This window comes from Coregonus clupeaformis, chromosome 10 (genome assembly GCF_020615455.1).
Source record: "Coregonus clupeaformis isolate EN_2021a chromosome 10, ASM2061545v1, whole genome shotgun sequence".
NCBI classification, from domain to species: domain Eukaryota; kingdom Metazoa; phylum Chordata; class Actinopteri; order Salmoniformes; family Salmonidae; genus Coregonus; species Coregonus clupeaformis.
The window spans coordinates 26,495,893-26,517,937 of NC_059201.1; the positions used below are offsets into that span (position 1 = coordinate 26,495,893).

General features: G+C 42.3%; 1 protein-coding gene across 3 annotated transcripts in view; it reads left to right on the top strand.

Moving 5' to 3' along the window:
* Positions 1 to 16,442, top strand: part of LOC121574943 (receptor-type tyrosine-protein phosphatase gamma) — a 401,205-nt gene extending 384,763 nt beyond the window's left edge. For 2 of the 3 annotated variants that reach the window (XM_041887647.2, XM_041887648.2), the window contains 9 exons: positions 902 to 1,037; positions 1,438 to 1,584; positions 2,889 to 2,982; positions 3,312 to 3,388; positions 3,742 to 3,870; positions 6,341 to 6,487; positions 11,956 to 12,098; positions 13,426 to 13,561; positions 13,677 to 16,442. In XM_041887647.2, the coding sequence (XP_041743581.2) occupies positions 902 to 1,037; positions 1,438 to 1,584; positions 2,889 to 2,982; positions 3,312 to 3,388; positions 3,742 to 3,870; positions 6,341 to 6,487; positions 11,956 to 12,098; positions 13,426 to 13,561; positions 13,677 to 13,823 (1,156 nt within the window). In that variant the 3' untranslated portion in view covers positions 13,824 to 16,442. Of the gene's footprint in view, positions 1 to 901; positions 1,038 to 1,437; positions 1,585 to 1,910; positions 2,867 to 2,888; positions 2,983 to 3,311; positions 3,389 to 3,741; positions 3,871 to 6,340; positions 6,488 to 11,955; positions 12,099 to 13,425; positions 13,562 to 13,676 lie in introns of those variants that run through there. The other variant, XM_041887649.2, reaches the window with a different exon arrangement.
* Positions 16,443 to 22,045: the final 5,603 nt, after the last annotated feature.

The following is a 22,045-nucleotide window of genomic DNA, read 5'->3' on the forward strand; positions in this document are numbered from 1 at the left end:
ATATGCACAGCAGTCTGAAATATACACTATAATTTTCCCTACAGCTACTCTGCACTTCCTTTGTTACCTGAGAGAAAGGGATCCCAGCCGTGGTTAGCTAAGCGTGTGTTTAAGGCAGGGAAATGGACTGTAATTGTCCAGTGAAAGTTCCCTCCTCGGTAATGAGAGTAATGGTCTCTAATGTCATCTGTCCAGCGCTGTGAGATAATGACCCTTCACAGGCAGAGCCTGCTGTGTCTACACACTCAAATATACAGCTCTGCCACACACACACACACACACACACCACAGGTCCTCAAGCCAGGCTCATTACTGTGTCTGTGACCTGGGTGGACCTTGTCTCACACTGTCATTGCTGCAAACTGGCTTCTCTCATGCTGAACACGGATTTCTGTTAATGATTAAGGCCGTCTGCTTCCTCTCCTCTCATTAACTCACACTACACATAGGACCGTGACATGAGGAGAGGGAAGTCAACCTAGGAGGTAGAAATAGCCCTGTAAAGGGTCAGAGGTGAAGTTCAGGCTTGTTTGATAGGAGTTTGTACTGTATGACCTCTCCAGGAGGGCTTGGATGCATTAGAGCTTCTCTCCCCAACTTCAGTCCTCCAGGGTCAATGTGTCTCCTGGTTTTTAACCTTGTCCATGAACATCATTCATCAGCAACTGGTTTAGAACTGGAAAATGACGTGTCTGGACTCTCTGGCCAGCCGATTACATGAATTGATCGATTAAGAACCAGCCAGAGGAGAAAATTAATGCAGCAGACATGGACTGGGATTGAAGACAGCTGAGTTAGAAGATTAATTGGTCTGCTGTTGTCATGGACATCTTTGTCCGTGTTCCTGAAGAGCTGTATTCCAATGGGAAACCCTGTATGAATATCCAAGTTGTGTGTGCAGTGCGGGTGTGGGCCGGACAGGGACCTACATCGTCATAGACAGCATGCTGCAGCAGATCAAGGACAAAAGCACAGTCAACATCCTGGGCTTCCTCAAACACATCCGGACCCAGCGCAACTACCTGGTACAAACAGAGGTGGGTTGTGTGTGTGTGTGTGTGTGTGTGTGTGTGTGTGTGTGTGAGAACATCCTGAGTGCCATTCTATTCACTTGAGCATCTGTGGTAAAGACCCGAATGATCAAACTCCTAATAATACTTTTCTACATCTATCCTCCCTGCAGCTAGTCTACAGGTACAGTAGAGCATAACGCTAAACTTCCACTTCTTTCTTATCTGTCTTATGCAGCTGTGTTTAAATCTGTCCATGTACCTCTTTGTAAATATAGGAAAGGCATGCATCACACAGCCACTGTTGTTCGGGACCAAGGGGACCATGGTCATTGTCATAATTTATCTGCTCTAAAAAGAGCTGCACTACCACTTTGTCTGCGTGTCTGACTTGGTGTTTTCTCTTTCTGTCCTGCTTGGCCTATAGGAGCAGTATATCTTCATTCATGATGCGTTGATTGAAGCCGTCATGGGGAAGGAGACGGAGGTGTTGTCCAGCCAGCTGCACAGCTATGTCAACAGTATCCTTACGCCTGGGGTGGGCGGAAAGACACGGCTGGAGAAACAGTTTAAGGTCAGAGCACCTCCTTCACAGTCTTACTGAATCCTAGATCTCTTTCTCGCTTTCTCTATTTGCCTATCATGCTCCTTCTCTCTCAAACATATTTTCTCTGCATCTTTCTTTTTCTGCCACATCTCTCTCTCTCTCTCTTTCTCTCTCTCTCTTTCTCTCACTCTCTTTCTCGCTTTCTTTCTAACTCTCTCTCGCTCTCTCACTGTACCTCTCCCTCTCTTTGTCTCTCGTTACCTTTCTTTCTCTCTCTGTACCTATTTTTTCTTTCTTTCTCTCTCTCTCTCTCTCTGTACCCCACTCTCCCTCTATCCTCTCTCTTCTCTCAGCTCTTCATCGTTCCCATGTTTTCCCAGAGCAGGGACTTCAGGGTCCTGTCTGTCTCCTTAAAGAACATCCCTCAGCATCACAAAATCGTGATGAATCTCCATCAGGGCCCACTACTGGAGAAGTGATCGTAATTAGAATAGAAATACATTTGGGGGAAGAGTACTTATCTTCCTCGGCTGCCCCCTTTGACTAACCCCACTCACTGCTTGTTTCCAGGGCGATGTGAACTCTGGGTTGTTGCCTGATTTGATGACAGGCTCACATCGTAATTGGTTTTCATTATTCTCCTCCACTGTATATTTGATTTAGCCCAGGGTCAGGCGAGATTGAGCATGCTCTTGCGAAACAATGGCAGCCATTGTGATTTTAATGCAATTAGCCTAAAGGCTGGATTTGAAGTTAATACTTTTTTTGAGATAATATTTATTTTGTTTTTCACAGCCCAACATTTTAGAAGTTTCATGTTCATTTCTGCTCTCCAAAGAATTTAGCAGTGTTTGTCTTTTAGTGACATGCAATTTGGCATGAGTGTTATCTGCAGCATTAAGATGAGCAACCACTTTTTTCCTTCAGCTGAAATTGATCTGAGAATTGACTAGAATTGAATTAACTGTTGTTCATTTCATTCAGTTGAAAGTCAGTGTTGATGGGAAGCAGCACATGGTTGGGCTGTATTATAAACACACGTTTAGACTGCTAGCTATGTTCTGAACCCTATGTTCAGGGCCATAACAGTAGAGTGGTCAGTATCAGAACACCTGAGGTCAGTGACTCTATGGAGAGTACTGCAGGCCATGAGTGTTTGTTTAAATGAAAGAGTAGGGAGGATATAAATGATCAATGGAAGCATGTGTCTTTATCAGATACTCTGGTGTATTGTATCATTGTTATCTAACCTCTCTCTCTTTCTTCCTCCACCACTTTCATCCATCCCTCTGTCCCTCTTTCTTGCCCTCTCACCTCCTATCTTGTTGCAGTTGGTGACTCAGTGTAATGCCAGGTTTGTGGAGTGCTTCAGTGCTCAGAAAGAGTGCAACAAAGAGAAGAATCGCAACTCCTCAGTGGTACCCTGTAAGTCCAATTATATTATCCATGCACCACCTGACAGCGATATTCAGATTTCGTACTGGCTCCCGTCTAGACTGCTGCTTTCCACAATTTCCTGTTTCTGATGACCTTAGGCTCTATTCATGGTCATAGGAAGTCATTCATCTACAGTAGTTAGTTACATAACCAGTTGTTTATGGCCCATGCTCGTACTATAGTTCTTTTAAGTGAGTGTGCTGTGGCTGCTTTCATAGAAATCACACACTCTGCTTTGTAAACCAATAAGAACATGTTTGCTGCTGAGCTCTATGATCACTGTGCCTTGATTGGTTCTCTCTCTCACTCAATGGCAGCGGAGCGAGCGAGGGTGGGGTTGGCACCTTTACCCGGAATGAAAGGCACAGATTACATTAACGCGTCTTACATAATGGTGAGTACCACCTCCTGTCCCTCCTCTGTCAATCATTCACTGTCCCTGTCACATACCTGGCTCGACCAACTGAGCTAAGGAATGTCAGTATTATGATATAAGATCCCTTTGTCTCATAGACGTTCATTGCTATCAACTGAGAGGAATGGACTTGGAGTTGTTGTTGACCTATGTGAATCCTATGTTTGTGTCGGGACAGAAAAAGGTAGACTGCTAGATCTAAGGTGTTTTGAGCAGTGGTAGGCTACTGCTGTGGCAGGTTTCATCTGAGACACACATGCTTGTTTTTATCTTTGTGTGTAACCACAACACGACCCTTGCTTGAACCCTTGACCTCTGTTGTGACACCACAGGGCTACTACAGGAGCAATGAGTTCATCATTACCCAGCACCCTCTGCCCCACACCACTAAAGACTTCTGGAGGATGATCTGGGACCACAACGCACAGATCATTGTCATGCTGCCGGACAACCAGGGGCTGGTGGGTCTCACACACACACACACACGCATGCATGCACACACATGAACATGAACAAATGCATGTGCGTGTGCACGCATGCAGACACACATACATGCACACACACACACACACCACCACCAAGGGTTGTTGGCTTCAGCCTCATCTCTGGTCTATTAAAGGGCTGTCTTAGCATCCTAAGCTTAGTCTCTCCCAGCATTGGCCCAGTGTTCACACAGGAAGCCACTCGTTTGGGGGTGAGAGGCATTGAGATAAGGACTGGAGGTGACAGCAGCTGTATCAGTAGTTCCACTCAGCCATATTTCTCACTAAGATTAAGATCACTTTATTGGTCAATTGCAAACAAGGTCCAACGAAATTTGACATCCACTTTTAACCCAACCCCGCCAAAAGACACACATTCATACAGTGCCTTCAGAAAGTATTCATACCCATTGACTTATTACACATTTTGTTGTGTTACAGCCTGAATTCAAAATTGATTAAATATTGTTTTTTTCTCACCCACTTACACACAATACCCCATAATGACAAAGTGAAAACATGTTTTTAGAAATGTTAGCAAATTTATGGAAAATATAATACAGAAATACTGCATCTCATTTACATAAGTATTCACACCCCTGAGTCAATACTTTGTAGAAGCACCTTTGGCAGCGATTACAGCTCTGAGTCTTTCTGGGTAAGTCTCTAAGCTTTCCACACCTGGATTTTGCAACATTTGCCCATTTATTATTTTCAAAATTATTCAAGCTCTGTCAAATTGGTTCTTGATCATTGCTAAACAACCATTTTCAGGTCTTGCCATAGATTTTCAAGTAGATTTAAGTCAAAAGCCGGCCACTCAGGTCTTCTTGGTAAGCAACTCTAGTGTGGATCTGGCCTTGTGTTTTAGGTTATTGTCCTGCTGAAGGTGAATTTGTCTCCCAGTGGCTGGTGGAAAGCAGACTGAAACAGGTTTAGCTCTAGGATATTGCCTGTGTTTAGCTCCATTCTTTTCTATCCTGAAAAACTCTGCAGTCCTTAACGATTACAAGCATACCCATAACATGATACAGCCACCAGTATGCTTGAAAATATGGACAGTGGTACTCAGTAATGTGTTGTATTGGATTTGCCCAAAACATAACGCTTTGTATTCAGGACAAAAAGTGAATTGCTTTGCCACATTTTTTGCAGTATTACTTTAGTGCCTTGTTGCAAACAGGATGCATGTTTTGGAATATTTGTTATTCTGTACGGGCTTCTTTCTTTTCACTCTGTCAATTAGGTTAGTATTGTGGAGTAACTATAATGTTGTTGATCCATCCTCAGTTTTCTCCTATCACAGCCACTAAACTCTAACTATTTTGAAGTCACCATTGGCTTCATGGTGAAATCCCTAAGCAGTTTTTCTTACTCTCAGGCAACTGAGTTAGGAAGGACACCTGTATCTTTGTGTATTGACACATCATCCAAAGTGTAATTAATAACTTCACCATGCTCAAGGGAATATTCAATGTGTGGTTTTTTTTACCCATCTACCGATAGGTGCCCTTCTTTTCAAGGCATTGGAAAACCTCCCTGGTCTTTATGGTTGAATCTGTGTTTGAAATTCACTGCTCGACTGAGGGACCTTACAGATAATTGTGTATGTGTGGGGTACAGAGATTAGGTAGTCATTCAAAAATCATATGAAACACTATTATTGCACACAGAGTGAGTCCATGCAACTTATTATGTGACTTGTTAAGCAAACTTTTACTCCTGAACTTATTTAGACTTGCCATAACATTTTACATTTTAGCAGACGCTCTTATCCAGAGCGACTTACAGTTAGTGAGTGCATACATTTTTCATACTGGCCCCCCGTGGGAATCGAACCCACAACCCTGGCATTGCAAACGCCATGCTCTACCAACTGAGCTACACGGGGCCTGTGTACCTACCTAACAAAGGGGTTGAGTACTTATTGACTCAAGACATTTCATTTTTTCATTTTTTAAACATTTTTAAACAATTTGAAAAACATAATTCCACTTTTATGTTTTGTAGTGTGTGTAGGCCAGTGACAAAAAGTGCCTTTTTCAAGGGCACAACGGCATGCAATGGCATCTAGGATTTGATACCAGCAACCCTCCGGTTGCCAGCTAATTTCCCATCAGATTTTTCCGGATTCCCGGGCAATTCTCCGATTGCTGGCTTACCTCTCTACTTGCTGCCCATACCTGTCGCCTCTCTAACTAACTCTCTCTATATATCTATGATTTTACACACTGAGTAGTGGCACTTCTGCACTCATACTCCAGTTCCTTTAACATTTTGATGTTTTTGTTTTAGGGCTAGTCCTTTGCTCAATATGAACTGTCAGTTCTTATACTAAACTGAAATGTCTCACACTCCCCTTCCTTGTATTTCTCCTTTTTCCTCCCTTCTTTCTCACCCTTTTCCCTTTCATTTTCATCCTTGTTTTGGTTTGGCTGTGTGTCTTTAGGCGGAGGATGAGTTTGTGTACTGGCCAAGCCGAGAGGAGGCCATGAACTGTGAGGCCTTCACTGTCACGCTCATCAGCAAAGACAGACTATGCCTTTCTAATGAAGAGCAGATCATCATCCACGACTTCATCCTGGAGGCCACACAGGTACGGTGCGATGTGTGTGCGTGTGTGCGTGCGTGCGTGCGTGTGTGTGTGTATGAAGTCCTCTGTAGCTTAGTTGGTAGAGCATGGCGTTTGCAATGCCAGGATGCCATGGCGTTAAATACCCAGCACCACCCATACGTAAAATGTATGCACGCATGACTGTAAGTCGCATTGGATAAAGTGTCTGCTAAATGGCATATACCTGTATTATACACTGAGTATACCAAACATTAGGAACACCTTCTTAATATTGAGTTGCACACCCTCCCCTTTTGCCCTCAGAACAGTCTCAATTCATCAGGCATGGACTCTACAAGGTGTTGAAAGCGTTCCACAGGGATGCTGGCCCATGTTGAATCCAATGCTTCCCACAGTTGTGTCAAGTTGGCTGGATGTAATTTGGGTGGTGGACCATTCTTGATACACATGGGAAACTGTTGAGCGTGAAAAACCCAGCAGCGTTGCAGTTCTTGACCTAAACCAGTGCGCCTGGCACCTACTACCATACCCCGTTCAAAGGCATTTCAATCTTTTGTCTTGCCCATTCAGCCACTGAATGGTACACATACACAATCATTGTCTCAATTGTCTTAAGGTTTAAAAATCCTTCTTTATCAATCAATCAATTTTATTTTATATAGCCCTTCTTACATCAGCTAATATCTCGAAGTGCTGTACAGAAACCCAGCCTAAAACCCCAAACAGCTAGTAATGCAGGTGTAGAAGCACGGTGGCTAGGAAAAACTCCCTAGAAAGGCCAAAACCTAGGAAGAAACCTAGAGAGGAACCAGGCTATGAGGGGTGGCCAGTCCTCTTCTGGCTGTGCCGGGTGGAGATTATAACAGAACCATGCCAAGATGTTCAAAAATGTTCATAAGTGACAAGCATGGTCAAATAATAATCAGGAATAAATCTCAGTTGGCTTTTCATAGCCGATCATTAAGAGTTGAAAACAGCAGGTCTGGGACAGGTAGGGGTTTCGTAACCGCAGGCAGAACAGTTGAAACTGGAATAGCAGCAAGGCCAGGCGGACTGGGGACAGCAAGGTGTCAGCATGCCCGGTAGTCCTGACGTATGGTCCTAGGGCTCAGGTTCTCAGAGAGAAAGAGAGAACGAGAGAATTAGAGAGAGCATACTTAAATTCACACAGGACACTGGATAAGACAGGAGAAGTACTCCAGGTATAACCAACTAACCCCAGCCCCCCGACACATAAACTACTGCAGCATAAATACTGGAGGCTGAGACAGGAGCGGTCCGGGAGACACTGTGGCCCCATCCGAAGAAACCCCGGACAGGGCCAAACAGGAAGGATATAACCCCACCCACTCTGCCAAAGCACAGCCCCCGCACCACCAGAGGGATATCCTCAACCACCAACTTACAATCCTGAGACAAGGCCGAGTATAGCCCACAGAGGTCTCCACCACAGCACAAACCAAGGGGGGGCGCCAATCCAGACAGGAAGATCACGTCAGTAACTCAACCCACTCAAGTGACGCACCCCTCCTAGGGACGGCATGAAAGAGCACCAGCAAGCCAGTGACTCAGCCCCTGTAACAGGGTTAGAGGCAGAGAACCCCAGTGGAGAGAGGGGAACCGGCCTGGCAGAGACAGCAAGGGCTGTTCGTTGCTCCAGAGCCTTTCCGTTCACCTTCACACTCCTGGGCCAGACTACACTCAATCATATGACCTACTGAAGAGATAAGTCTTCAGTAAAGACTTAAAGGTTGAGACCGAGTCTGCGTCTCTCACATGGGTAGGCAAACTGTTCCATAAAAATGGAGATCTATAGGAGAAAGCCCTGCCTCCCGCTGTTTGCTTAGAAATTCTAGGGACAATTAGGAGGCCTGCGTCTTGTGACCGTAGCGTACGTATTGGTATGTACGGCAGGACCAACTCGGAAAGATAGGTAGGAGCAAGCCCATGTAACGCTTTATAGGTTAACAGTAAAACCTTGAAATCAGCCCTTGCCTTAACAGGAAGCCAGTGTAGGGAAGCTAGCACTGGAGTAATATGATCAAATTTCTTGGTTCTAGTCAGGATTCTAGCAGCCGTATTTAGCACTAACTGAAGTTTATTTAGTGCTTTATCCGGGTAGCCGGAAAGTAGAGCATTGCAGTAGTCTAACCTAGAAGTAACAAATCCATGGATTAATTTTTCTGCATCATTTTTGGACAGAAAATTTCTGATTTTTGCAATGTTACGTAGATGGAAAAAAGCTGTCCTTGAAACAGTCTTGATATGTTCGTCAAAAGAGAGATCAGGGTCAAGAGTAACGCCGAGGTCCTTCACAGTTTTATTTGAGACGACTTTACAACCATCAAGATGAATTGTCAGATTTAACAGAAGATCTCTTTGTTTCTTGGGACCTAGAACAAGCATCTCTGTTTTGTCCGAGTTTAAAAGTAGAAAGTTTTCAGCCATCCACTTCCTTATGTCTGAAACACAGGCTTCTAGCGAGGGCAATTTTGGGGCTTCACCATGTTTCATTGAAATGTACAGCTGTGTGTCATCCGCATAGCAGTGAAAGTTAACATTATGTTTTCGAATAACATCCCCAAGAGGTAAAATATATAGTGAAAACAATAGTGGTCCTAAAACGGAACCTTAAAGAACACCAAAATGTACAGTTGATTTGTCGGAGGACAGACCATTCACAGAGACAAACTGATATCTTTCCGACAGGTAAGATCTAAACCAGGCCAGAACTTGTCCGTGTAGACCAATTTGGGTTTCCAGTCTCTCCAAAAGAATGTGGTGATCGATAGTGTCAAAGGCAGCACTAAGGTCTAGTAGCACGAGGACAGATGCAGAGCCTCGGTCTGACGCCATTAAAAGGTCATTTACCACCTTCACAAGTGCAGTCTCAGTGCTATGATGGGGTCTAAAACCAGACTGAAGCATTTCGTATACATTGTTTGTCTTCAGAAAGGCAGTGAGTTGCTGCGCAACAGCTTTTTCTAAAATTTTTGAGAGGAATGGAAGATTCGATATAGGCCGATAGTTTTTTATATTTTCCGGGTCAAGGTTTGGCTTTTTCAAGAGAGGCTTTATCAATGCCACTTTTAGTGAGTTTGGTACACATCCGGTGGATAGAGAGCTGTTTATTATGTTCAACATAGGAGGGCCAAGCACAGGAAGCAGCTCCTTCAGCAGTTTAGTAGGAATAGGATCCAGTATGCAGCTTGAAGGTTTAGAGGCCATGATTATTTTCATCATTGTGTCAAGAGATATAGTACTAAAACACTTAAGTGTCTCTCCCGATCCCAGGCCCTCGCAGAGCTGTGCAGATCCAGGACAGCTAAGCCCTGGAGGAATACGCAGATTCAAAGAGGAGTCCGTAATTTGCTTTCTAATGGTCATGATCTTTTCCTCAAAGAAGTTCATGAATTTATTACTGCTGAAGTGAAAGCCATCCTCTCTTGGGGAATGCTGCTTTTTAGTTAGCTTTGCAACAGTATCAAAAAGAAATTTTGGATTGTTCTTATTTTCCTCGATTAAGTTGGAAAAGTAGGATGATCGAGCAGCAGTGAGGGCTCTTCGGTACTGCACGGTACTGTCTTTCCAAGCTAGTCGGAAGACTTCCAGTTTGGTGTGGCGCCATTTCCGTTCCAATTTCCTGGAAGCTTGCTTCAAAGCTCGGGTATTTTCTGTATACCAGGGAGCTAGTTTCTTATGACAAATGTTTTTCGTTTTTAGGGGTGCAACTGCATCTAGGGTATTGCGCAAGGTTAAATTGAGTTCCTCAGTTAAGTGGTTAACTGATTTTTGTCCTCTGACGTCCTTGGGTAGGCAGAAGGAGTCTGGAAGGGCATCAAGGAATTTTTGTGTTGTCTGAGAATTTATAGCACGACTTTTGATGCTCCTTGGTTGGGGTCTGAGCAGATTATTTGTTGCGATTGCAAACGTAATAAAATGGTGGTCCGATAGTCCAGGATTTTGTGGAAAAACATTAAGATCTACAACATTTATTCCATGGGACAAAACTAGGTCCAGAGTATGACTGTGGCAGTGAGTAGGTCCAGAGACATGTTGGACAAAACCCACTGAGTCGATGATGGCTCCGAAAGACTTTTGGAGTGGGTCTGTGGACTTCTCCATGTGAATATTAAAATCACCAAAAATTAGAATATGATCTGCTATGACTACAAGGTCTGATAGGAATTCAGGAAACTCAGAGAGGAACGCTGTATATGGCCCAGGAGGCCTGTAAACAGTAGCTATAAAAAGTGATTGAGTAGGCTGCATAGATTTCATGACTAGAAGCTCAAAAGACGAAAACGCCATTTTTTTTTTGTAAATTGAAATTTGCTATCGTAAATGTTAGCAACACCTCCGCCTTTGCGGGATGCACGGGGAATATGGTCACTGGTGTAACCAGGAGGTGAGGCCTCATTTAACACAGCAAATTCATCAGGCTTAAGCCATGTTTCAGTCAGGCCAATCACATCAAGATTATGATCAGTGATTAGTTCATTGACTATGACTGCCTTTGAAGTGAGGGATCTAACATTAAGTAACCCTATTTTTGAGATGTGAGGTATCACGATCTCTTTCAATAATGGCAGGAATGGAGGAGGTCTTTATCCTAATAAGATTGCTAAGGTGAACACCGCCATGTTTAGTTTTGCCCAACCTAGGTCGAGGCACAGACACAGTCTCAATGGGTATGGCTGAGCTGACTACACTGACTGTGCTATTGGCAGACTCCACTAAGCTGGCAGGTTGGCTAACAGCCTGCTGCCTGGCCTGCACCCTATTTCACTGTGGGGCTAGAGGAGTTAGAGCCCTATCTATGTTGGTAGATAAGATGAGAGCACCCCTCCAGCTAGGATGGAGTCCGTCCCTCATCAGCAGGTCAGGCTTGGTCCTGTTTGTGGGTGAGTCCCAGAAAGAGGGCCAATTATCTACAAATTCTATCTTTTGGGAGGGGCAGAAAACAGTTTTCAACCAGCGATTGAGTGCTGAGACTCTGCTGTAGAGCTCGTCACTCCCCCTAACTGGGAGGGGGCCAGAGACAATTACTCGATGCCGACACATCTTTCTAGCTGATTTACACACTGAAGCTATGTTGCACTTGGTGACCTCTGACTGTTTCATCCTAACATCGTTGGTGCCGACGTGGATAACAATATCTTTAACCTGTCTCCCCTTTAACCTGTCTCCCCTTCATCTACACTGATTGGAAGTGGATTTAACAAGTGACATCAATAAGGGATCATAGCTTTCACCTGGATTCATCTGGTCAGTCTATATCATGGAAAGAGCAGGTGTTCCTAATGTTTTGTATACTCAGTGTACATTTTTATATTATGTGTGCGGTGTGTTTATTGGCCTGCGTCTGTGTGTATGACTGTCTTTACCTGCATGAGTGTGTGAGTCAGTCCATGTGTGTAGGTTGGTGTCTTTGTACGTACACCTACCTAAACTATCCCTTCCTCTGTCTTTCTTTTCCCTCCCCCCAGGATGACTATGTGTTGGAGGTGCGTCACTTTCAGTGCCCTAAATGGCCCAACCCTGATGCTCCCATGAGCAGCACCTTTGAGCTCATCAACGTCATCAAGGAGGAGGCCATGATCAGAGACGGACCCACCATAGTACACGATGAGTGAGTGTGGCATGTCCTGCTCCTGATGACAGAAATAATCATTATCTCTGCTTTTAACCTCTTTAAGTAAATCATTTAAACTGTATTCTGTTTCAACAGAACATGTAATTATTCACTCTAACCAGGTTTCCATCCAACCTTTTTATGCTTAAAGTACATGTCGGCAGTGCATGTCGGATAAAACATTTCACCAAAGGCCTGATGGAAACAGCTAATTTGCCGGTAAACTTTCCAAATATTGACAACACAAAATACACTAGAGAAGGTGGGATCTTTGTGTCTGTAAAATTAATTATGCGAGAAATGGCGGTGGAAATGCGTTTATGCTCAAATATTGATATAATATCGAAGTAAACTTGGAGTCACGTGATGATATTTTGTGAGGTTCAGTTTATTAGGCTACTGTTGAAATAAGTTAGGATGAACTTCACAGGGGGGTGAAAGTGCATGGTGATCTTGATGCACCTTTCCAATAAATATCGAGGGTCTTATTCTGGTGTCATGATGATCGATGCTTGGCTGCCGTTTGACAAATAAAAATAATCTTGATCTTTTGTCCATAATAATCTCATCATGTAGGCTATGCCCGCAATGTATCTGCGAGCTGTTGGCTAGAGCGCAGGTGTCAAGACCAGAGTGGGCACTCTCACTATAGCCTTTAATGCAACGTTTTTGTGACAAAACCATCAGTAGAGTTGAAAATGTGATGGAAACCCATTTAACTTGTATTTTTTATTCGGTACATGGGAATTTAACCGCAAAAGGTATTTATGTGCACTACATCATCACACACAGCCTTTTATCTGCATTAAGTTCCACCCCCAGGTACCCTGATATGCCATCCAATTAGAAATAATGAACGTCTATTAATACTAACAGACATTAGCGGACACGAACAACACTCCCAACGATGAGACATGCAGCCTCAGTCATGTTTATTCATTAGGAAAATGAAGATTGCTTGTCTCATCCCAGAGAAAAAAGGGACTAATTGAGCATTTCAGTTCTGTATCGTTACTATGGAATCCCCCCCTAAGAGGTTTTGGATAGACGGCTGTCGTAATTGTCTGCATATTCATTAGCTGGTGAGACATGGTTGTTAGCTTGTGTATCTCCATCACACTTGACATGGCTGTTAATAGAAGCAGCAACCTTTTCCTGTGAGCATCCCTCTTTTTCTAAGGGGCTGAACCCCTCCTGTAGTCTCACATGGAATTAATTTGCCTCTCTGGGCTCTATGCTAATTTGTGACCCTGTGGGTCCCTCAGTCCCTGTCCTGTTTTAGGGCCTATAAAGTAACCCTGTTTGTCCCTCTCCTGTCTCCTAGGTTCGGGGCAGTGTCAGCAGGCATGCTGTGTGCCCTTACCACGCTGTCCCAGCAGCTGGAGAGTGAGAGTGCCGTGGGCGTCTATCAGGTGGCCAAAATGATCAACCTCATGAGGCCTGGAGTTTTCACAGACATAGTAAGTAGACCAGTAGAGCATGATTATGGGACTGAACAGATTAAATGTAAAGACTACATAATTGAACATTTGTAGTTTCCCCCTTCTCTAAGAGCGTTTCTCTCTCCCTCCACAGGATCAGTACCAGTACCTTTATAAAGCTATGCTCAGTCTGATCAGCACCAAGGAAAATGGCTCTGGCCTCATGTCCATGGACAGAAATTGTACCATGGCCATGTCTGATGATTCAGACCAGGCAGAGAGCATGGAGTCCCTCGTCTGAAGGGCCCAACTCACCAGGCCTGAGGGGCCCAAGGCCTTCGCAGACAGAGAGGCACTAACTTTGTAAAACGTCAAGGACTATAAGACAATACTTTTTGAGGCCTTTTTTGCCAGACTCTTGGTTAAATGAATAACCTGATTACTTTTTTACACTGATAAAAAGTTTTTGATATTTATTTTTTGCCATTTTATGTCTTAATGTTATCCTACTGAGCGTTTGCACCTGCGTTTTTGAGTTCACAACAACGAAACACACTTCTGTCTTTCTTGTTTGCACTATAATGTCAGTTACTGCCTATACTAAGCTGATGGACTCTGTTCTACTACACTTAAGCTCTGATTTCAACATTCCATGGCAAAGCCCTCACTCAACTGCTTTTAAGAAATAGGAAAAAAACAAGGCTCCGTTTGCTCCCTACTAGCTCATATAAGGAAGAGGAGTGAGAGTGACATAGCTCTCTGTTCATATCAATAACCCGTTCAACCTGAGGTTCATTACAGTAGACCACCTCTCCTCTCCTCACCCATGTGGCTCATATATCACTAATTTGCTGCAAGACTCAACAGTCTGGTTTCTGTCACACCTACAGGCAATAGGGTCATCAGTTCTGTTTGTTGTTTGTTTTTCTTTTGTTTGTATGACCTTATCATCATTATGCATCTAATTAGCAATTCAAACCCATATTTGAATATTGAAGGTGGTATTATAACAGCTACTGTGAACTTGTATTATTTTTTGTATGATTCATATTATGCTTTTAAATATATATAGATATGTATACATATATGAATATACTTACCATTATAGCTTGTGATTTTGTAGATGTCCGATGTCATGACATGCCTCAGCCGAACTGACTCCCACTTGATCCAACAGTTTACCAGTCTTATTTAATGCGTGTTGATTTTCTGCACACTTACACCCCCTTCTGGCTCAATTGGTTTTTGCTTCTTGCTGCTAATAGTCTACACACAGTCACAGCAGAGTCAAATGAAGAAATGATAATGCCATTGTGTGAGCGGAAACTTCTTTGAGAAAATGGATACTATTGATACAGCTAATTGCTATTTTCTGTGTCATACCCTGTTGAATTTATTATTGGGGTAAAGGACTTATGCTCCCACGTCACACGACTTTGTGTACATCGTTTCTAATCCTCACTGTTGCTTGACTCTGCTCGTGTGTGGTATGATTGTATGCTATGACTGTCGTATGGTTTTGCTCCAGAGTAAGTTAGTTGGGAACTTTGTGGCCTAAGCAAGGAAAGATTCACTGTGGTTTTTGAGTGATTAACAAACTCATTGACCCTGTTTTAGTTGTTGTCCTCCCGCCACCCCTATATTTCCTGATAGAATGACTTTGATAAATACCTCCCTTAGTTATCTGAAGGAAAGAGAGACCACCTGTGATTTACATTTGAAATAAATGTGAATTCATTATACAGCACAATGACCATGCTATTAGAATATTTTTGTTTGATTATCACAACAAAGCATGGAGGATACCTATGATTTGTAACTTTTACCAAAGAATTATACTCATTTCCGTTAAGATAAATATTTGAGAGAGGGAGTGCAATTTAATTGCGTTTGTGTCTGATTTCCTTTTCCAGTGATATGTAGGCTGTTGACTGAGTGAGTGATGATAATTCTGTTTAGTTTTTCTTCTGCTTCTTTTGGCATCTTTTTGTTTCCAGGCTGGAATTTCTGCATCAACTCCTCATCACTTGTGTTAGTTTAGGAATTCCCTTTGCTACAGAAGGAGCTCATTGCAATTGTATTATATTTAATTTCTCACTCAACTCATAGAATTACGAAATGAAGTGGAGAGATACATCAATTATTTTATTTTTTTACCCGTTATCTTTCATCTCCTTCCAAGGAGGGCTCTTGAATGAAGTCATAACTCTCCAACATTTGGGGTAAACAGCTGACTTTTGTCCCTTTGTCAGTGAAGCCATTTTGCATCATTAAGCACTAGCTTTTTTAAGTTTAGTCTTGTTCCATCAGGTTAACTCTTAATTTCCTGACTGAGACTAGTGTACACTGTCAGGTGTGTTTATGTGTTGCTAAACACAAACACTAGGGTGTCATGAAAACAATATATATTTTGTTGCTTCTATAACCAACCATTCTCTGGAAACTTTGTATCTATGGTATATAATCATAGAATGTTATATTTTCATATAAAGCTATTTTTCTTTCTCTCGTTTCAACTCCTTCATTGCTTTGCTTTTGTGGTGAAACGTTGAAACCAAGTGTCTGTGCATTGAGCTAGTGGTTGTCATCACATTCCAATACAATTCCACGCCTCCCATTAACTTTAAGGCAGTGATTGTGATATTATTGTTATTACTTTGTTTTTGTCATTTTTTCTGAGTTACAATTCTGTTGTCAGAGTGTGCAATAGAGTAGCTCTAGTAAGTCACTGAATAATTTCGTCCCATTGACCATTTTGAACAGGTGGGCGTTGCTTCTTCTTTTGTAACCTGAAATAAGAAAAAAATAAGGAAAAAAATGTTTTGTTTTGTTGAAAGCTATATCAGAGCATTCTATTATAGTGTTATTTAATATGTAAATTGTATTGCTATACTTAAAATAAAATATGGGTTTTGATGTACTTTGTGGAAAAACTATGTTTCATGCCTTTGTTTGTGTATTGAATTTACTAGTTTGTATCATATTGTGAATTAAGCATTATCATTCCACTATCCTTGTATTAATATCACATAATTAGATACGATAATAATATAATAATAATATAATATGCCATTTAGCAGACGCTTTTATCCAAAGCGACTTACAGTCATGCGTGCATACATTTTTGTGTATGGGTGGTCCCGGGGATTGAACCCACTACCTTGGCGTTACAAGCGCCGTGCTCTACCAGCTGAGCTACAGAGGACCACGATGTTGCCATCTAGTGGTAAGGTAGTGAAGACTTTGCCCAGAACAGCCAAGTAGTTTTCGATAAGCCTACACATCCTGATCTCATGAGGTTACATTGTTTTGCAAGGCCTGGTTAAACAGTGTGTGTGAGAGTATGAGTACTATAATTATAAAAGCATAAATTATTGTAAAGCACATGAATTATGATGTTTGATTAGCCTTAAATTACACAATAGAAAGTGTAATGGTCATCAAAGCAATAATTACAGAGGTAGGGAGATAACTGAAAATTGCATGATTGGATTGCTGTCAGATTTACAAAGCAGACAAACTGCAGTGTTAGAGATTGTTTTCATTTTGTTGTTCATGCTCCAACTATGATTAGTTTATACCACTCAATAATAATGCAGTGGCCTATTGTGTCAGTGAATGGTGGAACTTTCACAGTCTTATGAGACAGAGTAGTTTTTATTTAGATTTCCACTATGCAAATATATGTTTTCATCACTGTCAGCCAGGCCTATGTATTGTGCAATCACCTAAATAAGGCAGAGAGAGAGAGAGAAAATATATATAGAGATAATATAAAACTGAAAAATAATAAAATGTAATGTGACGAAACAACTCTGGTTTAGCTGACTCATTGTTAGCAGATGTGCATTGTGGGCACTGCAACTGGTCTGGAGCTGTACTTTTTCTCAAGTATGGGTAACTGCATAGTTGGAGTGTGGGTGAAAGTGGGTGTTGCAAAATAAGTGGGTGGATCAACAGCGATGGGTGTAACATCAGCTCTCCATTATTGGTTAAACCGGCCAAAGCCAGGTGCACCGCGGGTCAGCTTAATGTTTACGTAGCAGGTTAAGAGAACTAATGTAGCAGGTTAGGAGAATTAACATAGCAGGTTAGGAGAATGAGGTTAAGGTTAGGAAAAGGGTTAGGCTTAGCTAAAATGCTACAGTTGTCAACAATCGACTCATGGTGCAGCCCAATCAGCCACGTAAAATGGTCTTGAGTGGCAACAAATCTGCCCATTTAGCTGATTCGCTTTCCATACACCCACTTCTGTTAATTCATCCACTTTCAGACACGCTCCAAGTATCCAGTTACCTTTTCCTAACGTTAACCTCATTCTCCTAACCTGCCACGTTAACTCCTTGAGAGCAAAGATATGAGTCATGGGTAACTGCATACCTGGAGTGTCTGGAAGTGGGCGTGTCGACAGAAGTGGAAGGATCAACCGAGGTGGGGGTATGGAATGCCAATCAGCTAATTGGGCAGAATTGTTGCCACTGAAGACCGTTTTGAGTGTCTGCTGTGTTTTCAAAATGTCAGTGTTTGTGGTCTTAGTCTGCAGAGATGACGTTAAGGAATTTCAGGTAGGCTAACATTTTGCAATTCACTTTGACCTGTGTCTTTAGTAGCTACCTACACTACATGACAAAGCTTGTTGAACATCTCATTTCAAAAGCATGGGCATTAAAATGGAGTTGGTCCCCCCTTTGCTGCTATAGCCTCCACTCTTCTGGGAAGGCTTTCCACTAGATGTTGGAACATTGCTGCGGGGACTTGCTTCCATTCAGCCACAAGAGCATTAGTGAGGTCGGCACTGATGTTGGGCGATTAGGCCTGGCTCGCAGTCGGTGTTCCAATTCATCCCAAAGATGTTCGATGGGGTTGAGGTCAGGGCTCTGTGCAGGCCAGTCAAGTTCTTCAACACTGATCTCAACAAACCTTTTCTGTATGGACCTCGGGGGCATTGTCATGCTGAAACAGGAAAGGTTCTTCCCCAAACTGTTGCCACAACGTTGGAAGCACAGAATCGTCTAGAATGTCACTGTATGCTGTAGTGTTAAGATTTCCCTTTACTGGAACTAAGGGGCCTAGCCCGAACCATGAAAAACAAGCCCAGACCATTATTCCTCCTCCACCAAATGTTACAGTTGGCACTATGCATTGGGGCAGGTAGCGTTCTCCTGGCATCCGCCAAACCCAGATTTGTCTGTCGGACTGCCAGATGGTTAAGCGTGATTCATCACTCCAGAGAATGCGTTTCCACTGCTTCAGAGTCCAATGGCGGCAAGCTTTACACCACTCCAACCGAAGCTTGGCATTGCGCATGGTGATCTTAGGCTTGTGTGCGGCTGCTCGGCCATGGAAATCAATTTCCTGACGACGAACAGTTCTTGTGCTACATTGTAGAATAATAGTGAAGACATCAAAACTATGAAATAACACATATGGAATCATGTAGTAACCAAAAAAGTGTTAAACAAATCAAAATATATTTTATATTTGAGATTCTTCAAATAGCCACCCTTTGCCTTGATGACAGCTTTGCACACTCTTGGCATTATCTCAACCAGCTTACTGAGGTAGTAACCTGGAATGCATTTCAATTAACAGGTGTGCCTTGTTAAAAGTTAATTTGTGGAATTTCTTTCCATCTTAATGCATTTGAGCCAATCAGTTGTGTTGTGACAAGGTAGGGTTGGTATTGTGGGGTTCTATTTTCTCATAATTTGATCTGTATGTGATGAATAGCTTAGAAGGAATGCATTACTTATGTGTTGTTCAACTATGTTATTTGGAGTGACACCATAATGGGTGTCAAAAGGGGGAATCCAAATTTCCCTGAAATTTCTTATTTTGGGTTTTCTTATTTTGGGTTCACACCCAGTGGGTGTGAAAAGGGGGATTGTGGGGTTCTATTTTCTCATAATTTGATATGTATGTGATGAATAGCTTAGAAGGAATGCATTAATGATAAGCATAGGTTTGTACTATACTGATATAAATTGTTTCACATAACAGGCTGTGATTCATGTGAGGAACGTTAGGGGCTAGGATGAGATAAAACTTATATTTCTTATAGATAAGACTTGTATTTCTCACAGATACGAACACTGCCTCTTTGTTGTCTGTGAATGTTGTCTGTGAACCGTCCTTGAACGTAGTACAGTGGAATGGTGTCTTTTGGGTGCTAACTCCACAGGTTATTATGATAGCAACTTATGCCTGGGAACGGTGGAGCGCCAAGGGGTTGGGACCAGCCCGTGCGCCAACGGATTGGCTGAGTAAGTCTAAACCACGCTCAGTCTCTACTCTGATTGGCCAGCAGAGAGTGGGAACTATCTCTGTCAGAGTATTTGAAGAAGAACCTGTAACAATGGATTAGTTCTCTGTCTGCCCTGCGTAGTATTTCAGTGAGCCCGTATACGAACCAACATACTTATCATACATACATTTTGCATATAATACATTTAGCTTGGATTGAATATCTCTTGATTATGTTTTCTCTTATTCCAATACCAGATTTGAATTACGCAATTTCTAACAATTGGTGACCTCCGACTGTGATCTAGTAGCGGAACTTCGCTGGAATTCATCCAGCCTATTGGACATCGCTGTTGTCGAACCGTGTGTTTCACAAAGTGCCCGGGCTTCTAAAATAGGTAAGCAGACACCTATTGTTATGTAACTAAAGTTCTGCACATTGGCTTTATCCAAATTAATTTTGTGAAGCACCTGTTTGATGTAAGTGAACCCTATTGTACTATAACGATTACAGTATACTATTTCGATTTCATAATATACTATGCAAATGTTTGATAATTCTGATGGTTAAACCCATGGAATAGTAGAGGTGGCTGTGTGCCCCATAGTAGAGGTGGCTGTGTGCCCCATAGTAGAGGTGGCTGTGTGCCCCATAGTAGAGGTGGCTGTGTGCCCCATAGTAGAGGTGGCTGTGTGCCCCATAGTAGAGGTGGCTGTGTGCCCCATTGTATACCTTTGTTATCTGTGTGTCCTAAGAAACTTTAGTTGTGTGACAAAGAATTACGATTGTGTGTCGAGTGTAAGTGTGTCATTTATGACTGAGTGACATATTTGACTGTGTGATAGGATTATGACTGTGTATTGTGAGTGAGTGTGATAACTGTGTACTATTTTTGCTGTGTGATAACTGTATACTACGTTTAACTGTGTAATAACTGTGTACCATTTTGGCTGAAAATACAAACAATATTTTAAAACAGTAAATAATGAGAATTACAATTAGGAAATAAAGTTTAAATTGTGCAAACGTTAACAAAAGACACCCATAGGAGGTACTTTAAATAAATAGGCAGTGCGACGCTATGGCACATATCAGTTCAGACTAGGTTCAAAGGAGACACTTAAAATTCTTCAAGACAGGGGTGACGTATGCATGAGAGTGTGAATGATAAACCTGTATACCTTGATAGAAAACTAATTGGGAATCAAAGACGTCTGTGCCTGTCCAAACTGTATAATTTGGGGATAACTGTTGGGTTTGTGGTTGCTTAAAACCGTATAACCCGTTATTGATGTTTGACATAGCATAATACTGGTTTTGAATTGTTGTGTTGAAGCAATTCGGTTTATTATTTGATTTAATGTTTGGTGTTAGACTGGTTTTAGGTGCTTGGGTTGAGGCTTTTTGGTTGATTATTTGATGTAACGTTTGATGTTTGACCCTGCAAAATACTGGTTAAACAATTAGACTGAAATAATTTGGTTTATCGTTGAAATATAAACATGCACCAACTTTAACTAATTAGGTGGGAATTATTTGATTTAAATAAATAGACTAAAGTACCTTAATTAACGGCAGAATATTGAAAACACTAACACGAAACACAGCTCCTCAAAAGAGCCTACTCCCAGAGGAGAGGAAGAGAGAGTTGCAAGGGGAGGGGCTGGAGACAGCGAAAGTGTGGCTTTTGGAGCCAGGAAAGACTGGGAGTTGGCTGGGAACAAAACGGGGCGATTGTTTGAGAGGTGCCTATAAATTTATAACGATATATATGTATGGGCTTGCTCACCTGAACGTAGAAGTACATCATGGGTGAGAAAGTAGAGAATATTTACATTTGCATTTTTGGTAATTTGGCAGTCGCTCTTGTCCAGAGTGACTTGCAGGAGCAATTGGGGTTGAGTGACTTGCTCGAGGGCACATCGGCAGATTTTTCGCCTGGTCGGCTTGGGGATTGGAACCGGCGACCTCTCGGTTGTTGGCGCGGCACTATTGCTTACTGGGCTACCTGCCGCCCCATATGAGTTTAAGGTTGTGCCGTTGTTTGATCATGTGATAATTATAATTATAATTATAATATAATATGCCATTTAGCAGACGCTTTTATCCAAAGCGACTTACAGGCTTATAAGGTTTAATGGGTAATCGGACCATAACTAATGTGGTTATGGAAGTAATGTATCAATAGTGGAGAGCCAATAGGGGGCTCCATTGAACTAATATGGTTTATTTGGCATTTCGGTGGCATGAGGCGAAGTCTGTGTGTATGAGTGAATTCA